At 49.6% G+C, this 24,390-nt stretch overlaps 7 protein-coding genes across 10 annotated transcripts; 3 read left to right on the top strand and 4 right to left on the bottom strand.

Moving 5' to 3' along the window:
* The first annotated feature begins 92 nt into the window (after positions 1-92).
* On the top strand, positions 93-3,348 carry LOC27208939 (peroxisomal carnitine O-octanoyltransferase). 3 transcript variants are annotated; one of them, XM_044923412.1, is made up of 7 exons: positions 117-134; positions 204-300; positions 1,001-1,388; positions 1,505-2,302; positions 2,372-2,502; positions 2,559-2,975; positions 3,033-3,348. In XM_044923412.1, exons 3-7 carry the CDS (start codon positions 1,011-1,013, stop codon positions 3,163-3,165), a joined length of 1,857 nt encoding a protein of 618 aa, XP_044779347.1. In that variant the 5' UTR covers positions 117-134; positions 204-300; positions 1,001-1,010; the 3' UTR covers positions 3,166-3,348. The 3 variants fall into 3 exon arrangements, with proteins under 3 accessions (XP_016036639.1, XP_044779347.1, XP_016036640.1); XM_016184470.3 differs by having other exon boundaries at positions 93-300; XM_016184471.3 differs by lacking the exons at positions 117-134; positions 204-300 and adding an exon at positions 445-591.
* Positions 3,349-3,450: 102 nt separating this feature from the next.
* LOC6729877 (protein CASC3) lies at positions 3,451-6,298 on the bottom strand. The gene has a single exon (XM_016177683.2). It carries the CDS (start codon positions 6,296-6,298, stop codon positions 3,953-3,955), a length of 2,346 nt encoding a protein of 781 aa, XP_016036638.2. The 3' UTR covers positions 3,451-3,952.
* A 268-nt stretch (positions 6,299-6,566) lies between these two features.
* Positions 6,567-10,375, top strand: LOC6729876 (programmed cell death 6-interacting protein). The gene is made up of 6 exons (XM_002105143.4): positions 6,567-7,099; positions 7,314-7,432; positions 7,500-7,781; positions 8,112-9,707; positions 9,767-9,952; positions 10,010-10,375. Exons 1-6 carry the CDS (start codon positions 6,888-6,890, stop codon positions 10,123-10,125), a joined length of 2,511 nt encoding a protein of 836 aa, XP_002105179.2. The 5' UTR covers positions 6,567-6,887; the 3' UTR covers positions 10,126-10,375.
* On the bottom strand, positions 10,300-11,974 carry LOC6729875 (HSPB1-associated protein 1). Its single transcript, XM_016177682.3, has one exon. It carries the CDS (start codon positions 11,583-11,585, stop codon positions 10,389-10,391), a length of 1,197 nt encoding a protein of 398 aa, XP_016036637.1. The 5' UTR covers positions 11,586-11,974; the 3' UTR covers positions 10,300-10,388.
* A 380-nt stretch (positions 11,975-12,354) lies between these two features.
* On the bottom strand, positions 12,355-12,604 carry LOC120285064. The gene has a single exon (XM_039295716.1). The coding sequence runs from the start codon at positions 12,582-12,584 to the stop codon at positions 12,411-12,413; it is 174 nt and encodes a 57-aa protein (XP_039151650.1). The 5' UTR covers positions 12,585-12,604; the 3' UTR covers positions 12,355-12,410.
* Positions 12,605-14,089: 1,485 nt separating this feature from the next.
* On the bottom strand, positions 14,090-21,044 carry LOC6729873. Its single transcript, XM_016177681.3, has 4 exons — positions 20,511-21,044; positions 16,852-17,070; positions 16,014-16,344; positions 14,090-15,162 (listed from the first exon to the last, which is right to left on the bottom strand). Exons 1-4 carry the CDS (start codon positions 20,588-20,590, stop codon positions 14,776-14,778), a joined length of 1,017 nt encoding a protein of 338 aa, XP_016036636.2. The 5' UTR covers positions 20,591-21,044; the 3' UTR covers positions 14,090-14,775.
* LOC6729874 lies at positions 18,649-20,630 on the top strand. 2 transcript variants are annotated; one of them, XM_044923413.1, is made up of 3 exons: positions 18,649-19,877; positions 20,202-20,313; positions 20,370-20,630. In XM_044923413.1, the coding sequence occupies exons 1-2, from the start codon at positions 18,781-18,783 to the stop codon at positions 20,311-20,313; spliced, it is 1,209 nt and encodes a 402-aa protein (XP_044779348.1). In that variant the 5' UTR covers positions 18,649-18,780; the 3' UTR covers positions 20,370-20,630. The 2 variants fall into 2 exon arrangements, with proteins under 2 accessions (XP_044779348.1, XP_016036635.1); XM_016174551.3 differs by having other exon boundaries at positions 18,650-19,877; positions 20,202-20,309.
* Positions 21,045-24,390: the final 3,346 nt, after the last annotated feature.

Below are 24,390 nucleotides of genomic sequence, written 5' to 3'. Positions count from 1 at the left end.
CGATGCTTTGCGATGTTAAATTGTACGTAATAAGAATGTGGTGACCATCGGTGTAAACAAATTGTGCAAAAAGTGTGGCAGCTCCTAAAAGCAGCTGTTTGCTGTGCCAATTTCCTATAGGGTCTTCGCCGCTTGTAAACAAAAACGCAGCATTATAATAATAATAATAATTGTTTAACCTATAAATTTGTTTGCTTATCTAGCCTAATGAACTTGATAGCTGCGGAACCGTTTTAATTTCGATCGAGTGCATCGCAAACTGAAGTTCGGGCGCAACATTCAACTGCCGCCTCATCGAAGGTTTGTGTGGGTGTGTCGGCTGGAATATATTATCAAGAAATTTATATAGAAATTCAAATGAAAGCGGCCCTTATCGGTGGCCGACTGTCTGCAATAGCAATGATTGGGGTGATATATTATCGCACTGAGTCAGTGGACGCGGGTGGCGGATCCCACGGTGCGATAATTCAAGTGCTCCTCCTCCGGCGAGGTGTGTTGTGGTATGGAACCAACCTATGGATTCAGTCGTATAACGGCAGTCTGGCGGTTCGGTTGTCTCCGGCAAAAGTGAATTCTCCAGCGAGTACAAAGGTCAGTGGGCTAGAAATTCGCCTATGATTTCACCAGTGCGCCGGGAGTATAAATATTTATAGAGCTCCTCAATCCGGACTTTGTCCAGCTTGAGGAGATTAGTGCAGATAGTCGTCTAGCTGCAGTCAAAGAAAGATTACGTTCAACTTGTCGCATAATCGCTTAGTTGCACATTAAGTTTTCATAGCGGTGTGATATTAAGTTGCACACCATTTTAATGTTTAACCTATAAGATGAGATCAATTTATTTGCGATGTAAATGTACTCAGTAATTTATTGGGTGAACTTTGGACCTGACGAACGCAAAAGCGATTCCCCGGATATGGTTATTGTACTAATCTGACTTAGGCCTATAGAAAACTACCACACGCGCAGACTGATATCAACGATTCCAACGTGTCCCCCGCAGCTAAACCACCATGGACCGGGCTAGCCTATATTTCATGAGCAAAGATGATAAGAACACCTTCGACTTCGACGAGACTTTACCCTCGCTTCCGCTGCCGGAGCTTAGGGACACCATGGAGCGCTACTACAGCTGCATCCAGCCATTCGGCACCAAGGAAGAGTTGGCTCAGGCCCGCAAGACTATTGATGAGTTCCAGAACGGAGTGGGAGCCCAGCTGCACGAACAGCTCAAGAAGCGGGCGGCCGGCATGAGGAACTGGCTGGGCACCTGGTGGGAGGACTACGGATATCATCTGATTCGGATGCCGCTGCTGCCCTACCAGCTCATGGTCATGCCCTCGCAATTGGAGATGGTGGGCGTGCCGGAGACACCGGAGTACATGCTGAAAGTGAGTGGACCGACAAAACAAGGTCAAGAAGTTTACTTTATGTTATCCTATCTTCTTGTCACTTGCTAACAAAGTTTTAAGTTTCCTAATTGACTTTTCCTAATTGATTTTCGCAGAGTCTGGCGCGCCACATTCACCACTCGCTGGAGTTTTGGGATCTGACTAGAAAGTCCAGCATCAAACCGCTCTCCTCGAACGGCGGCAAAATAAAGTACTCCTCCGCGCTGTACAAGCACTTCTTCTCCACGTGCCGCGTGCCAGGCGAGGAGCAGGATCATATAGAGAAGCATTTTCTCACCAAGGATGAGGGCAAAACGCCGAGTCACATGCTTATTTCCGGCAAGGGACGCCAGTTCATCTTCGATTGTGTGCACGAGGACGACACTATCCTCTCGGCTCCCGAAATCCTTGTGGCCCTGCAAAGAGTGCGCAGCATCCTCGACTACGAGCCGTTGGGCGATTGTGTGCCCACCCTGAGTCATGACGAACGCTCCACGTGGGCACGCAACCGCAACCGGTTGAGGGAAATCTCAGTCGCAAACCAGGAGACGCTGCTTCTGGTGGAGAGCGCATGCATGGAGATTTGCTGGTACGAGCAATCGCCAAAGGACTACGAGGAGTCCTGCCAGCTGGGTCTCTACGGTGATCTCCATTCCCGCTGGGCAGACCGCAGCAGCAGCATCATCGCCTTCCGCAACGGACGCTGCAACTGGACGGGTGAGCACAGCTGCTACGATGGCACGGTCAGCATAAGTTACGCCACCTTCATGCAACTGAGCTTCCTGGAGGTGCCAGAGCCAGACTGGGCAGAGGCCGAGAAAGGCAATGTTTTGGAGGTCAAGGAACTGCACTTCCAGCTGGATGATTCGCTCAAGAGCGAGATCAAGCGCGTGCAGAAGGATATTGATGATAGGGTAGGCAAAACGTCTTTTTCCAAAACCTGTTATTGAACTAGTTAATCCTTTTGTATGCGGTATTCTTAGGGTATTGACGTTACTGTGACCTTCACTGCGTTCGATGACTACGGCAAGGACTTTATGAAAACCCATCGACTGCATCCAGACTCCTTTGTTCAGGTGGTGATGCAGTGGGCCTACTACCAAATGCATAAAGAGTGAGTTCTCCTCTGGACTAACAAAACAGCACTATTACTCCATGGATATCCAACAGAATTGCTCCCACATATGAGACCGCTCTGATGCGACAGTACTACAATGGACGAACGGAGACCCTGCGATCCTGCACTGCCGCTGTGGCGGATTTCCTGAGGGCGTCCTCCAACAAGCAGGTTGGCGATATGTCACTGGCCAGGGCGTTCCGTAGGGCAGTCGATGAGCACAAGCACTTCATGAACGAGGCCCGCAAGGGACACGGCATCGATAGGCACTTGTTTGGCCTGTGGTGCGCGGCGTATGAAAACAAAATGGACATTCCCGCCTTCTACGACGATCCGATGTACACCAAAAGTGGCGGAGGAGGCAACTTTGTGCTCTCGTCCAGCACGCTGGGGTTCACCGCCAACGTTGGTTTCGTGGCGCCCATGGTCTTCGATGGCTACGGCGTCTTCTACTCCATCACCTCTGAAGCGTAAGCTAGACACTACTCCATTATCTTGAAGTTGTTCTTTAATGTCGTACATTCTAGTGTGTTCATTAATACCACCGCCTATCGGGATAGCATGAAGACAAGCGCTCGCAAGTTCAACGACATTTTCAAGGACTCATTCCGCCGCATCAGCGTTCTCCTGGAACAATTGGCCAAGGAATCCAAGCTATGAAAAGCGCATCTAGTATTAAGAAAAGATCTAATCTTACTTTATGTCGTCATTGAAATTCAGTTATCGTTTTTAGTTTCGATCAGAAAGTAGACTTTTGGATTCCTTTCCTTTTTGTTTTAATTAGCACAATTACCTAGATTTTAACGAACAGTCAAATTTAAATATATTTTGTTTGAAATTGGATCCCTAGTCCAACCCACCTTTGATCGGAAACTAAGTGAAAACGCGGACTTTGTAGGTAGTTTGTAAGTTAGTGTGACAGAAGGGGTGTGCAGCATTTGTAACTTCGTGTTAAACGTTTATTTAAATTCAATGATCGATTAGTTTATGCAAATACATTTCTCTCGGTAATTCTTCTGTTTCAACTAAAATGCGCTAAATAAGCTAAGCGCCCAGCCGCTTCAATACATTAGCCGGCCCTAGATACTACGTACAAATTAATTGGAGCTTGCGCCGAATTACAATATATATATACTCGTCTATATACGAAAATTTTTCGTTAGTAAGTTCGATTATCTGGGAGCTAAATGCTAATTACAAGTGGTTCTCACTGCGTTTCTCTATTTATGCAGTACATCGGAGTCGCAGACCCGAGGACAGAATGAGGAAAAAAAATCGTCGGATGAGCTGAGTTAGGAGCTGACCGTCCGCACTAGTGCGGCGGGGGCGGAGGTCGATAGTAGCCAGCGTGCGGCTGCAGCATTGAGTAGCCGGAGGAGGGCGGCGGCGCTATCCGTTGGCCTCGTCTCTGCTGCTGCTGTGGCGGCAAGCCGGCGTACGCCTGCACTCATTCCTGCCCAGTGGCCGGAACTGGCTGAAGGTTCTGCTCGGTAGCCGGTGGTGTGGCTGCCGCCTCGTCCTTTGTTCCCCCACCTGGAGTGGCGCCTTCGCCGGTGGCCTGGAAGGCCGAAGGTCGCTGCACGAACATGTTGTCAATGATGTGATCTATGTTGTCCGAGATGCCCTCCTCCTTGGCTCCACCCTTGGCCTTATGCTTTTCGGAGGGCGGGAGAATGGGAATTGCGTTGGTGGGACGACGCTGGGGCAGAGCACTTGGTCGGCTAGTGGTTTGAGCCGGCGGCACAAAGTAGGTTGTGCCACCGACCGTGTTGTAGTTCTGATACGGCTGAGCCGGCTGCGTTGCGGGCGGTGCCTGAGCGGGCGGCGGTGTGGGTTGTGTTACAACCGGAGGCCCTGCTTGGGCGTACGCCACGGCAGCCGGAGTGGTTGGCAAGTAAGCGGCACTGGCCGGATTCACATACGGTGCCTGGGGCACGGGCACTGGAACTGGCTCCGTTCCGGTCACATAGTACGGTGCCGCCTGTGCTTGCGGATATGCGGCTGCCGGCGGGGCATGTGGCTTTGGTGGTGTTGGAACTGCTCCTGCGGCAGTAGGTGGTCCCAGTTGCATGGTCTGCAGTTGGGCCTGCAGCTCCTGTTGCTGATAGGCGATCTGCATCAGAACATGGGGGTCCTGAATCATGATCTGCGATTGTTGCTGCTGCTGTTGCTGTTGAAGATGCAACTGCTGCTGCATCTGCTGTTGCTGCTGCTCAGCCAAGTGCTGTGATGCCTCCTGCTGGGAGCGACGCAAGCTGGAGTACCGCTTGGGCGCATTTCGTTGTTCCTGATGCAGTGGCTGCTGCTGCTGCTGGGGCGCCTGATTTTGGCTAGCAAGAGAATGCATCTGGACACTGCCCACATGGCTGGGATCGTTGCGTTGCTGCACCTGCTGGAGCCGCTGCGAAAGGTTTGACGTGGAAAGCGGCGTCTGTGGAGACTGCTGCGGCTGGGACGGCTGTCGTTGCTGCTGTGGCTGTTGCTGATGCTGAGGTTGCTGCTGCTGTTGTTGTTGTTGGTTGGAGCGTGGAGTGGTTGGCTTCTGGTTACGGTTGTCCAGTTGGTCTGGTCCCCGCTCCCGTTCTCGTGGCTGCTGTCCACGGCTGTTCTTCTTAAACTCCATGCCATTCTGACGTCCGGGGCCGCCGTTCATTCGCCCAAAGTTGCGATTCTTGGGCTCTCGATCACGTTCCCGCTCTCTTTCCCTCTCCCGTTCACGCTCCTGGGATCTGTGAGGATTGGAGCCACTGGCCAAGGGCTGTTGCTTCTCTGGAACCAAGCCTCCAGCACCGACGGACCGTCGGTTTTCCTTTTCCTCACGCGAGGATGATGTCCGTGGACCACGTGGCTTTCTTTCGTTGAGCGCCGGGAAGTCCTGTGGCCGCGGCGGCTTGCGCTCCTTATTGCTGGCTTTGAGGTAGGCCTGCTCGTCCTCCCAGTTTCTTGAGTATTTACTAGGGCCACGCGTATATCGCCGGCGACGTCTGGCTCTGGGCGGTGCGTCCTCGTTTCTAATGTCGTAGCCGTATGTTTGCAGCAACTCTGCACGGGATTTGGGAGCCTGCTCCGTGAAATCGAATCGATCGTGAGACCAGCGATCACCGCCTGAAGCTGGCTGCCATTTTCGCATGGTCTTTGATGCCTGTGAGATCTGTGGCGTTTGGCCAGTCGGCGTGGCACCGGCTGCCGCAAGTCCATTGAGTTCGCCATTTGGCTCCGCCGCCGCCTGGCCAGCACCGTTTTCGGGTTCGATAAGGATTTCTCCCTCGGTCTCCGCCGTTCGGTCGTCGTGCTCGTAGAAAGTGCCCCGCTTGGGGATGTACTGCGGATTGCTGCGGTCCTCGTCCACCTTCTTCTGGGCCTCACTGTCGGCTACGGAGCGGTCCATCGCTTGCTCCCCCTCGCCATCATCCGTTTCGCTGCCCCCCTCCTCGTCCTCGTCGTCCGTCTCAGATTCCTCCTCGCTCCCACTGCCACTTGCGCTGCCGCTGGCACTCTCCTCGTCGTCATAGTCCTCTCCGCCCTCCAGATCACTGGCCGTGTCGTACTCGGAGTCGTGCGGATGCGAATTGGAGTTGGGCTCCTGGGTGGGTGAGGTGCCCGGCTCGACGTCCACGGTGGCATCCGCTGGGGGCGTTACAGCCACTGGCACCTCGCTGGCAGGTGCAGCCGTAGCCTGGGGGATGTCGGTCGGGGGAGTAGCCGCCGTTGGTTTCTCCACTTCGGCCATCGCGGGGTCTCTTCGGTTTTCTGCCTCGCTACTGCTGCTGCTGCTTCTTCTGCGGAATGACATAGAACGGGATTCTTGGTGTCACTTGGGTAGCAGAGCCAGGGCTCCGTATATTAACTCACGTGCGAATTTTTGACAAGGCCTAACTACTCTAGTAAGCGTGCTCCTTGTTGGGGTAAATTCTGCAGAAAAACCAATAATTTCGCACAATTTTCTCGACAACAACGCAATCAGAAAATAGAAAGTCTAGGGTTACCTTTCTCTCGCCGCAGTGATGCCACACCGCTTGAAACGTAACGACAGGGCGAGTAGCGTAAGCAATGTGCTTACGTATTGAAGTAGTGGCAGCTCTGGTAGTTACCAGTTCACATTAATAATAAAAAGAAAACATATTCTATCACAGTTTTTTTTAATACCTTACAATATTAAGCACCATTGATAAAAATAGACCTTTAAAAAATATAAGACTAAATCCTTAGTATTTCTTGAGTGGTTATCGAAAACGGTATCGACGACTGGACATCGCTGGCCAGCTGTTGTAGGGGAAGGAAAGAGAGCGCAAAGCGGAGTTCGAATAGAGCGACAGACGGTTAATTAATATCACTTGGAATCAGAAACCGGACAAGAAGCAGACTCCGCAGAACAGGAAAAGATGTCGAAGTTTCTGGGCGTGCCGCTGAAGAAGCCGTCGGAGGTGGATGTGATCAAGCCGCTGAACAATCTCATCCAGAGCACCTACAACGGGGCATCGGAGGAGGAGAAGAGCAAGTACGCAGAGGCCGTCAACGAATTTTCGAAACAACGCAATACGGCGATTTGGAAATTCTTTGAAAAGTACGAGGCTTCGTTGGAGATTGTGTACGCGTAAGTACCACCAAGTCTTTGTGGCCTTCTTCTGGGGATCTCCCGATGAGTCACCCGCACAAAAAAGCAGCTAATCACACCCATTCCATTCGATTCGATTCCACCTGGTGCTTCTGTATTGGTGTGTTGGTCAGACATAAACAAGCTCTCGGATGACGTAGTCGTTAACTAATTGTTTTGCCTCCGGGTTTGGTTGCCTCCTCTGTATTTCCAGCTACTATGACCAGATTTGTGCGCTGGAGACCAAGATATCAGTTAGCGAACTGCAGATACCCTTTAAGTGGAAGGATGCCTTCGACAAGGGCTCCATATTCGGCGGCAAGATCAGCCTGAGTGAGTGATTCATTGCCGTGTGCCAAGTATATTTCACCACTAACACCACGGCGTCCCCCATCCACAGCTCACACCTCCTTGCTCTACGAGAAGGTCTGCGTGCTCTTCAACATTGCCGCCCTGCAGAGCAACATCGCTGCCAACCAGCCCCTGGATTCGGATGACGGCCTTAAGCTGACCATCAAACTGCTCCAGCAGAGCGCCGGCATCTTTCAGTACTTGAAGGGAGCCACGCCGGCCGCAGTGCCCTCGGAACCCACGCCCGATCTCAGCCAGGATACGCTAACCGTGCTGCAGGCTCTGATGGTCGCCCAGGCACAGGAGGTTTTCATTCTGAAGTCAATTAAGGGTATGTAGACTTTATTCACATAAGAGCACTGCCACCGTTCACATTTAAATGCTTATCTATGAGCAAAATTTAGTTGTTTACATTCGGCGATAAACTATTTTATCAGTTAAAAGCGTATAAATAGAAGTCGAGTGCGAAGACAGCCATATAAAAGTACTCAATGCAATGTAATAAGATTATCCGAAGATATTACTTTTGATACGCGGGGACAATACCCTGTTATTTCCTTTTAAATGCTTTGATAAGAACAATTGAAATGAATCATTCCATTTAACAAAAATTTCGCTATGAATAGAGGTCTAACAATTTCAAGTATTTATATTTCACCAGATAACATGAAGGACCAGATCATCGCCAAGCTTTGCTGCCAGGCGGAGGAGTCCTACGCCGATGTGCTGCGCGCCATGCAAAAGGAGTCTGTGCGCAGCCTGTGGGAGAAGGAGTGGATACCTACTATTGCTGGAAAGCAGGCGGGCTTCCATGCCCTTACCCAGTTGTACCAGAGTCTGGTGTGCCGTGCCGCCAAGAAGATTGGCGAGGAGATTGCTCGCTTGCGCAACGCCATTGATCTTTTCAAGGCGGCTCAGACGCGTGGCGGAAATGAGACCTACTTGGATGAATACTTTAGCCGCGCCAAGCGCAACTTGGCCGAGTCCACCAAGGACAACGAGTTCATCTACAACGAGATCATACCAGAGCTGAGCACCTTGACCTCTCCTGGAAAAGCCCAGTTGGCCAAGCCACTGCCCATTGCTGTCCCCATGGCTGCCAACTTTAAGGATATATTCAGCAGCCTAGTGCCCGTGGAGCTTCATCGTGCTCTCACCGCCTCCGATATGCGCCGCAATGAGATCGTCAATGTGGAGATCATGAAGTTGCGTGAGGCCACCCAGACTCTGAACGCCGTTTTGGCCAGCTTGAATCTTCCAGCGGCCGTGGAGACAGCCGATGGCAACAGTGGGCTACCACCGTCGCTAAAGGAAAAGGCCAATGAAGTTCGCCAGAAGGGCGGCATTGAGAATGTGCAGACAATGCTTAAGGATCTTCCCGAGCTACTGAACCGCAACCGCGAGATCCTCGACGAAACCGAGCGGCTCTTGGACGAAGAACGCGACTCCGATAACCAGTTGCGGGCACAGTTCAAGGAGCGTTGGACTCGCATCAGCTCCGACAAGCTAACAGAGATGTTCCGCACCAACGCGAAGAAGTATCGCGAAGTCATCACCAATGCCATCGAAGCCGACAAGGTGGTCCGCCAGAAGTTTGAGGCCAACCAGAAGGGCATCCAACTCCTGTCTTTGCCACCCGATCAAATCCAACAGTCTCTGCCCTCGGCCAGCGGCAGTGTGGACCCCAACTGCTCCAGCGTGCAGCGTCTAAAGAAGCTGATGGACGACGTGGAGACCATTAAGGCGGAGCGTGAGGCCATTGAGTCCGAGCTGAAGGGGGCCACGTTCAACATGAAGGACGAATTTTTGATCGCCCTGCAGAAGGATGGTGCTATTGACGAGCCCGCCCTTTCGTTGGCTCGTATTGGCCAAGTGCTCAATCCCCTGCAGCAGCAGGTGCGCGAGAGCGTGGAGCGTCAGCAGTCCTTGGTCACCGAGATCCAGAGCGCCCATGGTGCCTTTGTCTCTGAAACGGGTAGCTGCGGCAGCTCGCGGGATACTTTATACCAGGAGCTAGCAACCGCCTTCGATAGCTACATTGAACTTTCTGGAAATCTGCAGGAGGGCACCAAGTTCTACAACGACCTCACACAGTTGCTGGTTGTGTTCCAGAACAAGATCAGCGACTTTGTGTTCGCCCGCAAGACAGAGAAGGAGGAGCTGCTCAAGGACTTGACCACAGAGTCCAGCCGCCAGGCTTGTCCGGCCACCCCGGCCCTGCCCTCGCACTATGCATCCACATCGGGCAGTGGCAGCGGTAAGTGAAGCACCTCAAGCCTATCTAAACAGATTACAGAAACTGTTAATTTCCTTCAGATATTCCACCTGGCTCCGCACCCAGTGTGCCACCTGCTGCATCAGCGGCCAACATTCCGTATCCGGCCCAAGTGCAAGGCATGCCTATTCCATATGGAGCCCAACCAGGTGTGCCCTACCCCGCCTACGTGCCCGCTCCGATGCCGCAGAGCTTCAATCCATACGCCACCTTGCCGTATCCTGGTAGTAAGTTAATATCGCCGCTTAAAATTAATTTTCATTAATGCTGAGCATCTTCTGCAGACTATCAGTACCAGGGATTCCCGCAGGGACCGCCACCCGGCCACTACGGAACATACCCGGGCAGTTATGCCAACCAGCAGGGCGGATATCCCAACCAGAAGCCCCCTGGCTGGTAAATGGCGCTGTAGCTGTAATCAAGTTCATGTCCACATGTGCACAGTATGTTCCGCCCAAGGGTCAATCGCATGGCAGAGCCTCAGATGAGTCTGGATGGTGGACAGACAAGATGGGTGGTATTTGGCATTTAATGCTCCGTGTTCTGGTTCTGTTTGGAAATTGTATCATACATGTTGATGGCTTATTGGATTTTAATCTCATATATGCAACAATATTATCACGTATCACAGTAAACGTTCTTACCCTAGACACGTGTGTTAAGCTAGAGGCAGTTACTTTTTCCTAGTCTGCGGAAGAACTCGCGCTTTATTTCGGCAATTACGCGTGGATCACACATGCTGCTCACTAGAAGCTCACAAGTGGAACTAATAGGAGTTGTCTCCGGTGGGTTGGCAGCTGCTCGGAATCTCTTGGAGTTGGCGTTGAGGAGCAGTTTGTACTCCTCGTGGGGCATCACTTCCAAAGGGCGCACTGATAGGTTGATACCGTTCAACAAAGTTTTCCAATCCGCTTGGCTCATGTAGTCGGTATCGTAGAGCTGTCGGGTGCTCTGGCCACTCTCTAAGTTATGCACCGCCTGCTCGAACTGGGCAAAGAGATCGCTGGGCTTGGTAGACACGTTATCCAGCTGGTTGGGATTCAGCAAATACTGCTTAACTTGATTGCTCTCCCCCCTGACAAAGCTCTCCACGATGTGCATGGCCAGAAACTCGTCCAACATCAGGTCCGTGTCCACCTTTAGCGGAACCCAGTAGTTGACACTCAGCGACGTGGACTTGGCCTCAACGTAGTGCCACCAGTTACGCGGCACGATTAGTACGTCGCCCGGCTGCAGGTTGCAGTGATAGGCCTGTCGGCTAAGATGCTCGTAGCTCTGAATCTTTGCCGGATCCGGGGCGTAAAAGTTCTCCAGACAGTAGACACTGGTCTCCTCGTAGGGTATCCTGGTGCTCTGCAGCGGCGTCTCGGGCGGAAAGAGCAGCCACGACTTGCAGCCATGCACCTGCACCACTATGTTCACGCCAAAGGTGTCGTAGTGACAAGGTGTGTTGGCCTGCTCCGATCCCAGCCAGAAGCGGTAGTCGTTGCCGTTGTCCAGGAAGCCGAAGCTAGAGAAATCGATGCCGCTCCGGCAACTAAGTGGCACTTCGTCGGCTTTCTTGTACTGGTACGCCGCCCAGTGGGTGTGCTCCTTCTTCAGCACGTCGTACTTCCGCAGGAATTGCTCCATGTTAAGCTGCTGACAGGATTTGGTCCGCTTTCGCTCCCACTGCGGCGTACTACTGTCCGCCAAGGCCATCAGCTCGAAGGCTGGCAAACAGGTGGCCTCCTGGTCGAATCGCTTGCACCAGTCGTGGAGGGATCCCTCGAAGCACGCCCATTTCAGCGGAAACTGGTCCAGTACCAAAGGCACGTGGGTGTTCAGGATGAGATCCCTAAGTTTGGAGTTCACTTCCATGTTTTGTTTACTTTCTTGTGGCAGTATAAAATATGTCTTCTTATGGTCACACTGTGCATAGAACACTTTTTGCCGGGATTATTTAAATTAAATGAAACTATCAGCTACATAATGTGCCTCTGGTAAATTCCTAATCTAATCTAACGTTTAATTCACGTTCACTATGTTCCTGCCTAATGATGGATTAATGATTCAGCTGGAACTGCTTTTAGAGCATGCAAGTTTATTTGATTTCCTTAGAATTCATATCCTTGGCTTAGCTGGTGATGCACTTGGTCATCCTCATCAGCCTTTGACAGTATGTCCCCTCATTCGTGCGGAAGCTGCGCCCAATGCGGCTAAGAATAGGATTAGTAACTTCATTTTGGTTAAATGGTCTTCTATTGGCCGCCTTATATATCCAATGGGATCCAAGTGGATCTAAATAATTCGCTATGGATTATGGTGCCATTTAGATTAAACTCCAACTAATCCAGTTGTCACACATACTTTCTATTTAATTATATAATTATTAACTATGATTAAAAATGAACTTTTAAGTGTCAAAAATTTGTATCTCTTCTTAAATCAATTTTGTTTATTCCATCCATTTGACTTTTTCCAATCCCTTTTCTTTTTACTAAGTTTCGAAAAATGGAAATGGTTAAGATTAGAAATACTAGCCTTATTTTTGTTAGCCAAGTTTGCTGAATTCTGCAACACCTATCAGGTAGATTAAATTAATCAAATTACTTTGCATTGCCTGAGATTGCAAATAAAAATGAGAGTCTTTTTCATTTAGATGTTTTATTTAGATATTTTCGATTTGGTCAAAGTTAGATCATTTCACGCGTTTCTGTTTATTTCATTTCCAACGATCGATTCCGCATTGCTGACCTTCTTCCAGTACCTTCTTTTCCCCCTTTCCTCGTCCTTGTACCCTTTCCACCTTCCCTTTTGACCGGATGCCACAATGGCAAAGATGGCCAGGATGACCGCGAAGATGATGGCCAACCTCATTTGTGTATGCCGTGTGGCCAAATGCTGACTTTTATAGGCGTAACTTATTCGGCAAAACAAATCGATTCAATATGGCGAATTTCCTTGAGATTTTAATCGAACTCAGGCTTTTAAATTTATATATTTGTAATTTAATAATAATATACCCACCTAAAGGTATGCATCTAGAAATTTGTGTTAAATTGTATAAAAAATAAATTACGCTTTACTTACAAACACTCAACAGGCTAACATATTACCAATACCACGATCTTGATCTTATTGATTTCGAGCGTGTTTCGAGTGCAAATACGATTAGGCGAAATGTTGGTTTAATTAGTAGGAATTTCGAATTACATAATTGCAATCAAGATTGCGTGAGTAACTTGTTCTGCAGATCAACTTGTCCAGTAGTTCCACATGGAACCCCGATCACTGCCCCGCACGCAAACGAGTCTTGGTTTTCAGTTGGGTTCGATTCAGTTCGGTATGGTGTGGTATGGTTTATGCTGTATTTGGTTGGATCCCGGGACTCCAGAGTTGAGCCAACACTTTGAGATAATTATTTTGATATGACGGGCGGAAGTGGCGTTAACAAGTGGCTAGAACAGCGACAACGATGGCCCGGAATTTGTTGCACATTCGGCCAAAGCGATGTTAGCCGACATTTGATTGCCAGTATGGGAATGGAAATGGGAATGGCCATGCCACTTGGCGATTCCCCTTATGACGACGGCCGTAAAAAATCGATGAGATGGTCCCATCCTCCAGTTGTCATAAAAGTGATTTACGTCTCAGTCGCCAAACTACAAGTCATTAAATCTACTTAGGCCGCGCACTCCATGTGCCACGGATACGGATACGGGTGAAAAGTTCAACGCTCGTGAGTCAGCAGACTTGGTCGCCGAATCGGGAAAACATAAGCTGCGAAAACAATTATGCGCCCGAGTCGCCAAAAAGCACAACAAAACACAAAAAAGACTTAAAAATGAGCAACGAGAAAAGCGAAATCAAGAAGGAAAGAACCAACATACAGCATTTGGAGGTGCGCCATCGCCATCGCCAGCGTCTGTCTGCCAGATTTGTTGTCATTATGGGGCTGTTACTTCTGGCGACTTGGCGCTGACTTATAAACATGTATCTGTATCTGCATGTGTATCTGTATCTCTATCTGTATGTCTGCGGCTTTATCTGCCGAATGAGAAACTGCGCATGCGCACGCTCGCCCGCTTCCGTTTTGATTTTTTTCTTTTTTTGGAGCCCAATCTTAAATCTTCCCATAGGGCTTAGTCAGAACATATAGCCCCTTATATAATTAGCTGGATTTTTGTCTTGTTATTTCTTGCTCCGCTGAATGGCAGCCAAATTCGCCAGACACTCACCTTTCCCCCCAACCAGTGCTCCTGGCCGCCAGTTCACCTTTGTCCAAGTCAACAAACTCGCAGCAGACAGTTCCGCCCCCCAGTTTTTGTTGTTGTCCAGCTCTTTGTCTGCTTGCCAGTATCAGCTCTTTAAGGGAATTGCACTTAAAAATCAGTCAATATTTTTATTTATCAAAACAAAGTCGTTCATGCACTTAAACCTAGCTTGATTATGCCATAATTTATTGCTTGCCGCAGTTACTTAGCTAAATGCAGTTTGGACTGGTCCTTCGGATGGGGTGTCCCTCATGGGGTACGGAATATGGGATTTCAGATCAAAACGATATGTATGAAGGTCCATAGGAAGTGCTATACGAATATTTCAGACTTAAATGATAAGCTGATTAAACTTTAGATATTAAATTTCAATAAAATATATAATCCGATTAGTTTCAACTCAGTTTGTGCTCAAATCAAAACGCCTTTCTGAACTTTAAACTCTTGGTTTTTACATTGAAATCTCGAATGAAGTCATGTCACTTTGACCTGCTCTTTGTGCTGATATGGCTGACCACATAGATGGATATGATGGATGGCACCCCACCTGGACCAGCCCACCTGTTATTGTATTCATTGCCGTTGTATAAAAATAGAACGCACCCATCGCAATTGTTAAACAATTGGTCAGGATGCTATAGATGTGATCGGGACTCGCCAGGATTGGGTATTCCAAGTGGAAACTGGACGGAAAAGGGGAGAAGCTCCCCTTGGTTAGAAGATTGAAAACAGAACGCCCGGCACCGCAGTCTTTCGAGGGTATTCCCTGGGTATTCCGAGGGTATGCCGCTGGATTACGAGATGATGTTCTGGTAGAACTGCGGCTTCTTCTGGTGCTCCTTGATGACATAGAATCCCTTGGGCTTGCCATTGCCCGCGAAGTACTTGTGGAAGCTCTGCTTGCTGACCGCCTGCGCCGGTGCATAATATGTGGGTGACTTGGGCTTCAGGGACTTGCGATACTTGGCCTTCCCGCCGCCGGCGCTGAAGCCCTTCTCGGCGGTCTCGTTCTCCCAGGGCTGGCGCCACGTGGGCACACCCTGGATGTCCAGCAGCCTATTGCGATCCGCCGCCGAGACGTGGGCGAAGTGGGGCTTCTTGGCCAGCGCCTCCTTCAGGACGGGCAGGTTCCAGTGGTAGATGCGGCCCGGCCGGCCATTCGAGCTGAAGGGAAACGAGACCTGCAATCGAAGCGCACTGATTAGACAACATTACCGGGACTCAGCGACTGGCGTCCCATAAATCAGCCGTGCTCTGGCATCTAAATCGGGAATGCCACGCACTTGCTCTTGCTCTGGCCAAGTGGAGTCGTTTGGCGTGGATTGCATTGGCTTGGAGTGGGGTGGCTCAAACAAATTGCATTTTTAATTGAGGCTCGGACTTGGTTAATGGCCTGCATATTAATTTCTGGTTCAGCCCGGGGATTGGAGCAGCAGTGGAGCAGCGATGCAGTGGAGCAACGGAGTCGTGAGAGCGTAATAATTTTCGTGCCACTGCCTGTCGGACATCCACTGACATTGACACTTGCCGCATTAATTCACAATAAGGCCATGTATTACAGCTCGGAATGCTGTTGTATGACATGGGCACCCAGAGCATGAGTATCTCCCAGATACCCAATAGCCGCTCGGGCTGACCCTATCGGGGATCTATTTATAGGACAAGCTGGCCGGGGCCCAGCGCATACCCATTTTGGGGCATTGGGGGTAACACGCATATAAATATAGCAACTGCCGTTCTTGGCTACCAACCGCTGCAAAATGGGTAATCCACTTCCACTGCCACCGCTGCTGGCAGCACATCTGCCGCTCCTCCTCGCCGCCGAGTGTTTTGCAATTTGTTTTATGCGCATGCGCACCGATGTTTATCGCGGTCTAGGTCCAAAGCTGGCCACATCTCCCCAGATCGACGGGGCTGAGAGCCAGTTCTGGCCATGGCCAGAAGGGGCCAGACCGCCAGCCCGCCAGTCAGCCAGATCCAGACCCAGTGCATTGTGTGTGTCTATGGTGTAACCTAATGGAATCCCGTTTACCTTTTTCCCGTTAGCTTTCAACGCCGACGCCTCGGCAACTGGCGATGTTGCAACTGCTGCTGCTGCTGCGACTGCTGATGCGGCTGCTGCTGCTGCTGCGGCTGGTGTGCTGGATGTCATCGTGCTGGGTGCGTTACCTTTGTGGCCAGACTTGTCCTGCTGCTCCGCGACGGAATTCTTCGCACCGGGTCCAGCATAGTAGTGCATATTTGGCGGCAATTTGATGATGAACATGTGTGAATCATCGCGCGAGGAGTGGCGTCGTGACTCAACCGCCAGTCGCTTCCTGTTGTGGCTGTTGGGCGCCTTCACCTTCATGAAGCCCATCTGGCTGCAACGACCAAGTGAGTTGGTGTGATGAATATGAATATTTCACTACTTAATTTATGGCTCACAAAACGGGGGAAGGGATGAGTTGGACATGGGACTTTAATTAGACCCAAAATAAGTGGCTGTCTAGCTTGGCAGCGCGAGAAATGTGGTGGCTATAATCCTCAGGTGTTTCTATTCAACTATGCAAACTGAGAAATGCGTAACTAAGCTATCCCATGTCCAGAATTAGCATTTCTAAGTCCCTGTAATCATTTAATCAGACAGCTAAATTGGGATGCAGTATGATGGCTTAATTAAAGTAGCTGAAGAATCTCGGAGCTTAAAATGTGCACTATTATTAATCATAGTTTAGTCTACGGTAGCACAACCCTGATTTGCCCTTAAGTAGCGCTATTAAGTAAAGTAATTTAATGCCCGGGTTTATTAATATTTTATGAGTACAAACTGCTGGTACTTAGCCCTCTGATGGTTCACCACCGAGTTTTTCCCCAGTGTGTTGGCTCACCTGAGCAGCTTCTTGTTGAGTCCATGGGCGCTTCTGGCCAGCTGCTTGGGCTGCTTGATGGCCGTCAGAGGACTCGAGCCCGCTCCTGATCGCCTGTCCAGCCGCTTGGGCCTGTGCATATGGGCGACATCCTTGGCAGCGGATGCAGTGGGCGCAGCCAGAGATACCGAATTGCTGACACCCTGGGCCATCGCGACGACGCACAGGAGGCAGTAGAGCCTACGGAATGGAGGAACAGCTTTAATGGTGAGCGTTTCATGGACCGGCGGCACTGGCAGTTTTTATGCGCGAAATTCTATAGGGGATTAGGTGGCCTGCGGCTTGCGCTCCAAGGTTCAGGGTCGTTCTGGCGGCACTCCCTTTGACAGCTGAGATGGCTCGAGGTCTTCATTTCGCGTCGGATTTCGGGGCGGCACCGGTGTCGAGTGCTCAACTTTAAATAGATGTTGTTGGGGGGCAGACCCAGTGTGAAACTGGGAAACTGGAAACCACTGAAAACTACACTCGCCGTTGCTCGAGTGTCAAGTGGTAATGAGGAAGAAAGCGGAAAACAAAGCAGATAAAAATGCAAATGGGCACGTACAATTACGGGGATGATGTGTGTGGCTATCATGGGTGAAAGAGCTGGGAAACCCAAGAGCCATGGGAGCATTAGAACCTATATCTCCACCTATCGGTGGTGTGCAATCACCGATGCCTTTCGCTTAGAATGCAACAATATGCTATTAGATTGCTGGACTTTCAGCAGGTCTTGAGGTCTCTGGAAGATCGGCTCATCGACTTTGTCAAGCGAAATGCTATTGACCGACTAAGCCAGTGCACAAAGTACCACATAGTACCACATAGTTCCTCATAGTTCCAGATAGTTCCACATGGGAGTGAGTGCAGCCCCTTGGCGGTCCGGCGCTCGTTACAAATTATCATGGAAATTGGCTGGGCTTTATGCAATAAATGTAACCGAAGGCCAGACGACGTGCCCGGCATTCGGAGCCAAGTCTTAGCCTTCCAGCTCCCAAAGATAATGCATGCAAAAACACAACGAAAAAAGAGCTCAAAAACCTTAGAAGCCAAAGAAGCTGCATAAATTTGGAGTGCAGGAAGGCGAGGAAACCAACAACGCCTCCAGGCGGGATTAGAGGCCAGTCGGGAGCAGGGAGCAGGAGCAGGAGCAGGAGCAGGGAGCTGGAACTGATGGACGGGTTTATGGGAATATGGGGGCCAATCGATTTTGTGGATTGCAAATCCATGGGAGCCCAATCGAAAGCGCCCAAATCAACACGTACTTAGCACTGGCCACCACATGCTGCCTTCGTCTGGAGTGCTCCATCCACAAGCATGGAGCACACACATCCCCAACCCAAACCCCATTCCCAACCCCATCCCCATTCCGAAGCAAGCCAAACAAACACCCCAGGCGGGTTGCTCCTGCTCCTTTGTGTCCTCTGTGTGTCTGCGCTGTGGTTTTTGTGGCCATTTTCATGTTAACTCCGTATTGATAAATTGCAGAATAAGTGAATGCATTTTTTTTTTTTTTGCAATTCGTATTTATTTTGTAGCTGCCGTCCTGCTGGCCCCGAACATATGCGGCATTTTTGAATTATTAATGAATTACCAGGCACAAAGGAGCCCGCAGCCATGCAACACAAGTCGATGTATGTGCAACACGAGGTTGCGTGTTGGGTTCTGGGTTCTGCAAGACAAGGCATTCGAAAAAGGGTTTTCGTGTGGAAATTCGGCAAAAGCGACACACAAGCGACTCACATCACATCACCTTCGATAATTCTTTTTGGGCCGGACATCCATACGAGTAATTCAGAAGCTTATAGTCCTTAGAAATTAGTGTATATCAAACGTTCCCATCAAAATTGTACGTTGTATAATTGTGAAAATATTGTGAGCAGAGAGTAAAAATAAAAGGGATTATTCAAAATGCGCTTTGATTTGAAGGAATTGCTACTGGTTTCCATGTCCACCAGTCCGAATGGAGTCATACGTCGCCACAAGAGATTCAACTTCGGAAAAGTGAGCTACTTGGTGCACTATGAGCTGCAGAGGGGTAAACTGATGATCTGCCATGTGAAGCGGGTTCGACGCACTCCCTCCTTGGGCAGTCGTCTGCAAAGACGTCGTCGTCTTCTGAAGCGGATGTTGCATGGAGGAAGTGCATCCACAGTGGTCGCCAAGCTGCCAGTTGCACGGGAAGATGGGTGCACTCAAACTTGTCTGCAACACAATTCCATAGCTGTGGGCGTAGAGGTGGTGATGGAAAGCACCACCAGCCAAACGCCGCACCAGGAGTGCCTCAGCAGCCAGGTGGACACCGTGGACTTGATTAGCACCATCTCCTCGGAATCACAGACCCATGATCCCGACCAGCAATTTACGACTATTGCTGTGGGTACAACGGTGCAGCTGGACAGTAGTGCCAGCCAAACGCGGATCCAAGAGTGTATTACCAGTCATGTGGACACCTCCGATTTGATCATAGCCGTTTCCAAGAATCAGCAGACATTCAATCCCGAACATGGGACCTTTGCCAGCCAAACAGATAGTAATGAACTGAACTGTCGCACCAGCCAAACGGAGTTGAGCACCACGACCACCACCACGCAGACCAAGCTGGTCAACGCTTGCCTGGGCATCCAAGCGACGGTTCACTGTACCGATGGCACGGTGCAAACCAATGAGAACCAACTACACACGAGTACCCAGACCAGCGAAGACGAGGAGATGATAATCAAACCACATGTCCAGGCCCTGTACCTCATACAAGAATCTATCCAGAACCAAAACGACCTCATCCAGAACGAGGTGATGGAAGCCGTCAATCAACTGGTTGATATCACCCTGGTCCAAATTAAGCAAATACGAATGGAGTTTGACGTGCTCCGAGAGGCGTCCTTGGAGCCCATGACACTCGAGTCGTCGAGCCAGATCGGCGATGGGCAGTCAAAGGAGAATCTAAAGGACGAAGCGGACTCCATGAAAGACTCGTTCAAGTTGAAGCCCAAATACAAGATTGCAAGGTAATGAAGAAAGTTTGCGGCTTAAATTGTTTAGCTTGTTTTTACTTGAGCTCAAAGGGATTTGGAATAATTTAGTCACATGACGCATATAAGCAGAATAGCCCAGCTGCACATATTACATTTTCACACGTTCATCTTAAATCACTTCAGGGAAATTCCGTCAATTTTTTAATTTTTAAGAATGCCAAGCTATATGCGAGTTCCATAAAGAACAGAAATATTTTTATAGATTTGAGCAGGAATACTGCAGTGAGATTTGCCAGGCCAATAACAATAAAAGCTGATTTCGCAGGCAACTAAAAGCCCCCATCCCCCCATCCGCAGATTCGCCATGGACAAGAGGTATTCCATTGGTTCCTCGTGGGCCTGTACGATGAAGTGTAAGGGCTGTGGTCTGCACATGCACCGCACCAGGCAGCGCGTGGCCAGCGAGTAGGTGACTCAGATGCCCATAGCCAATCCGCACTCATGTACATATTCTATGTCCCGTAGAAACCATGAAACCCAAACGGAAGAGGAGGAGACGAAGAGCGCGGTGGGCATGGACGAGGTGGCCACGCAGACGGCCAAGGAGCGTGCACGCTGGACTCTCATGCGCAGCTAGAGAGGATCCTCGATGTCCTGGCAACTTACCCCAGCAGCCGGGCCGCCGTTCCCATCCAGCTTGGACTCATGTTGATGAACTTGTACTTGCCGACTGACACTTTTAGCATGTGGCAAGCGACGATTCCGAGTAAAAGCAATCGAATCAGAGTTTCAAAGTCTTTTGCTTGTGGCGCCAAACGCTGGGAAGGTGCATCTAAAAAATCGCGTCAACGAGCGGGGTTTTCAGTTCGGAATTCGGTATCTTTGCCACTCGGATTCGGATTTTCAAGTTCCGCAGCTCGACCGCAGATACGTCCGCACACGATAAAATCTCGCCAAAGACTGAATGAAGCGGGCCGGTCGTCGTCGCAGTTTATGCCACAGAAACAGAACGAAGCCACCGAGTGGATTCGGGTAGTTCAGCTGGGTGCTGCGCCATGTGTAAGTGACCATCATGACTAACCCACCACGTTGGTTTGACCCGTGCCCGGGCAGAATCACTCTGGTTCTCGGAAGTGACGTTGGGAACTGGGAGTTTTTGAGTTGCTATGCAAATATGTATTTCCTGCTTTCTAAGATGGATTTTTTCATTAGTCTTATTTTGTCATAGTTTTTAAATATAAGTTTTGATAACATACTTTTTAATTAGAGCTCGAAGATTTTTAAATGCTTGCCTGCTCCTAAGAATAAATTTTATAAAATAAGTTATGTTTATCAGCCCATATCCTTGCCAAATGAAAGGGTATTCGCAATTCGCTGCTTGCAGAACGATTCTTGGCTCTTTCTTCTCCGCCTTTGGTTATTCGTGGAGTGGCTTCGACTGCGAGTTTGGAGTTCGGCTTTTTGTTTACGTACCCGTGCCCCAAGCCGCCTGCCCCACACCATATTTTACCCATTTTTCCGACGGTATGCAAAAGGCAACAAACAACAATAACAAAAGTCACGCTTAACGACTGTGACGTCGCCGCGACTTGGCCAGGTCCGAGCCCATCCCACCATGCCCCCTTCCCTGCAGCGCTGCCACTTTGTATGGCCAGTGTCCAGTCTGCAGATCGGGACCGGCTCCTAAAAGCCAGGCCAAATAATAAACATGCAAGTGCCGCATGGCGTGGCATAGAAAAGAATAAAGAGTGGCGGCCAAAAAGCTGCGGAGCTGGGGTGTGAATGTGCGGAGACATCTGTGACATCCCATGGAAGCTTGGGAGTAGCCCGCTGCTCCGCTGATTGATTACGAGGATGGTACAGTGGTCCATCGTTCATGGGAAACGCCCCCGTGCAAAGGGGTTGCAGTTTAATTGAGATTTATTTATGGTATGTGCGCGGTCAAAGACAAAAGAACCCGCTCTGCCCAACCCAATCCCAACCCAATCCCAGTCCGAATCCCAGGTCAGGTTCCCATCAGGAGCCACGTCCATAATAACGAGCAAACAATGCGCTACGTTCCCGGCATCTCTGGCAATATTTGGACAGTGGGCAATTGGAGAACTCCAATTGTGCGGCTGCTGTTTCAGTGGTTGTTATCGATGATGTTGTATGGGCCGAGCCACTTCAGAACTCCGGCACTTCAGCGGATTGGGTTGGAAATTGGGTGGACGCCGCCGCCTGCTTGTTATTGTCAATTGTTGGCTATGAGTGGCATTGGTTTTGCTTTAGGCCTTTCCTTTGCAAGTGGCAGCCTTTGTTTTGGACAAGTTAACAGATTGCAATTGCAATTGCAATTCCAGGTGGCCAGTGTTCGCGTGTTAGAGTGTGTGGGTGACATTCTAACTGTCTGGATGTGGCCTGGAATTCGTAACTCCCATGCTCATGCCATGACCATACCCATACCTATCATCGATGGCCAGTTTGGGGCTAAGTGGCATGTTGCGGTCCACTCATACAGCAATTTTGGGGCAGCTTTAAGTGGTGCAGGCAAAAAAATGTGTGAGAAAATTAAAAAGCTAAGCAGAATCTAGTTAAATGCAAGTTCCGTTGTTGTTTTCTTCATTTTATACAACTTGTATGATCGATATTTATTTGATATATAGCCCTTTTTGTAATTTGATTCAGAATTGTTTCCAGTGCAGAGCCAACATCAAAGTGCACGCCCACCTCGAGTTCAGCTCGTTAAGCTCAATTAGGCATTCGCAATTTCTAGCTGCTCAGCTCCTCGTTCTATAATTCTATATCAGAGCACAACTTTCACTTTACCTGCGAACAATGGCCACAAATTCGCAGACATGAAGGGACAAAAACTTTGGGAAAATCACAACAAAATGGCAGACGACAGGCAACGAAGGCAAAATGGCGTCCGTTTCCTTCCGGTCTGCAGATTGAGTTGCCAAAAAAAAAAAAAAAAAGCGAAGACAGAAATCCTAGAACTTGGAAGAGTGAGACTTTGGCTTGCCTTTTGGCCCGCTGGAATGGGAATCTGTGGCCTTTGTGGCCATAAAGTAAACCACCTACCATAAAGCTGCCATAAAAAAGTGTGCTGAGAGGCAATCATTTCCATTTCCCAGAAGTACCTGCTATGCCAGGTACTTGCAAATTTCCGCAAGCGGCCGCAAATGATTAATGTCAATAGACGTTGGCCGATAGAAAAGCGCTGGAATCATTCAAGAAAGCTGCCAGGTTCTGGGGAGCCAGCAGCCATGTGGGTCGTGAACCCGGCGAATCGAGGACAGCGCCGATCCGCAAGCGTCGTGTGGGTGCACAAGTTCAAGTGGTGCGGTGGCCCAGGTGATTCAGCTGGTTCTCTTCGATCTGTTGGATCTGTTCGATCTGTGGGCTCTGCTGGTCAGGTGCCGCGGTGGATAACCTCGATAAGTTGAAAATTGCCGGGCGTAGGCATAAATGCTTGCACTTGGAAAAGAATTCCCAGCATGTTCATGACCAAAGGCAATATAAGCTTTGGTTCATTTCAGGGTGTATAGTGTGTGGAGAGTAAATTTAAAACGTGGTCCTTCAAGCCGGCTACTTATGGTCAAAAATGTAGTAGTATTTGTTATGGAAAATGGGAAATCAGGTACTAAGTTCCTCATTTTTCCGAGTATATATGTATATAGGTATTGCAATTACGGTCGCCATGAGACAGCAATTTGGGGTGAGCGAAAATCGTCCACGCCTACCAAGCACAATAATTAGCTGGGCGATCTAATGAGGAATTCGAAAGTAGCAACGCCTGCACCCAGGGATATGACGACGGTTGTTTGTTTCGTCTATCAACGTTTTTTTTCCACGCTTATTCACTGTTTGTTGGCCATGCCAGGCATGTCCAGCAATTTCACCGCTCGTTCAAACGGCGGCGGCATTTGCCTATGGCTTATTTTATTTGCCACGTCACTCCCGCCGCACATGCGCATTGCTCAGCGAATGTGACAGGTGAGCCAGGGAAAACCTTTTGGCTGGGAAACCACGGGAGCACGCGATCCGATCCGATCCGATCCGAAACGAAGCGAGCTGGCCGATCCAAAAGTAATGGAATGCTCAGCTTCAAGGGTCATTGTCATCGCATGCAGACTGGAGTAGTGACTCCCGTGTGGCGGCGGTTCTCTAATTCTCCAATTCAATTACCGACTGCATTCTCGACGGCCCCACACGGCGTCACCAAGTGCAACTGCGACTGCAGACAATCCCATCCAGCTGCAATTTAGCTAACGGCGGTTCTGCATTAGGCCATATTTGGCTGGATCCGGTAAATGCTTTCGGACGCCTTGATTGACAGCCCATAGAAATCGGGGAAATTGAGGTGTTGACAGAGTGTCAACCGAAAAGGATCTGGCGGCCCCAAATTAATCACAGGGGCTCAGTCTATTCACCATGGATCACGATACAAAACAAAATGTATAAACAGTTTTTATTTCTAGTTTAGAAATGAGAACTAATGGGCTTAAAAACATGCAGTTCTACGTGTTGCTACTAAATATGATTCAAGCACGTGTTCGACAGA

This window comes from Drosophila simulans, chromosome 3R (assembly GCF_016746395.2).
Source record: "Drosophila simulans strain w501 chromosome 3R, Prin_Dsim_3.1, whole genome shotgun sequence".
NCBI lineage: Eukaryota > Metazoa > Arthropoda > Insecta > Diptera > Drosophilidae > Drosophila > Drosophila simulans.
Note: the sequence above shows the minus strand (reverse complement) of the source record. Positions and strands in the feature narration are given on the sequence as shown.

Bases quoted from the DNA above. Each gene is read 5' to 3' on its own strand.
- LOC27208939 (XM_016184470.3), top strand. From the start codon at position 1,011: ATGGACCGGGCTAGCCTATATTTCATGAGCAAAGATGATAAGAACACC. The intron at 2,303-2,371 runs GTAGGCAAAACG...CGGTATTCTTAG, and splicing joins AGAAGGATATTGATGATAGG to GGTATTGACGTTACTGTGAC. The intron at 2,503-2,558 runs GTGAGTTCTCCT...GATATCCAACAG, and splicing joins TACTACCAAATGCATAAAGA to AATTGCTCCCACATATGAGA.
- LOC6729877 (XM_016177683.2), bottom strand. From the start codon at position 6,298: ATGTCATTCCGCAGAAGAAGCAGCAGCAGCAGTAGCGAGGCAGAAAAC.
- LOC6729876 (XM_002105143.4), top strand. From the start codon at position 6,888: ATGTCGAAGTTTCTGGGCGTGCCGCTGAAGAAGCCGTCGGAGGTGGAT. The intron at 7,433-7,499 runs GTGAGTGATTCA...CCCCATCCACAG, and splicing joins CGGCGGCAAGATCAGCCTGA to CTCACACCTCCTTGCTCTAC. The intron at 7,782-8,111 runs GTATGTAGACTT...ATATTTCACCAG, and splicing joins CATTCTGAAGTCAATTAAGG to ATAACATGAAGGACCAGATC.
- LOC6729875 (XM_016177682.3), bottom strand. From the start codon at position 11,585: ATGGAAGTGAACTCCAAACTTAGGGATCTCATCCTGAACACCCACGTG.
- LOC120285064 (XM_039295716.1), bottom strand. From the start codon at position 12,584: ATGAGGTTGGCCATCATCTTCGCGGTCATCCTGGCCATCTTTGCCATT.
- LOC6729874 (XM_016174551.3), top strand. From the start codon at position 18,781: ATGCGCTTTGATTTGAAGGAATTGCTACTGGTTTCCATGTCCACCAGT. The intron at 19,878-20,201 runs GTAATGAAGAAA...CCCCATCCGCAG, and splicing joins CCCAAATACAAGATTGCAAG to ATTCGCCATGGACAAGAGGT. The intron at 20,310-20,369 runs GTAGGTGACTCA...TATGTCCCGTAG, and splicing joins AGGCAGCGCGTGGCCAGCGA to AAACCATGAAACCCAAACGG.
- LOC6729873 (XM_016177681.3), bottom strand. From the start codon at position 20,590: ATGCTAAAAGTGTCAGTCGGCAAGTACAAGTTCATCAACATGAGTCCA. The intron at 17,071-20,510 runs GTAAGTTGCCAG...TCCATTCCGTAG, and splicing joins ACGGCGGCCCGGCTGCTGGG to GCTCTACTGCCTCCTGTGCG. The intron at 16,345-16,851 runs GTGAGCCAACAC...TGGTCGTTGCAG, and splicing joins CTCAACAAGAAGCTGCTCAG to CCAGATGGGCTTCATGAAGG.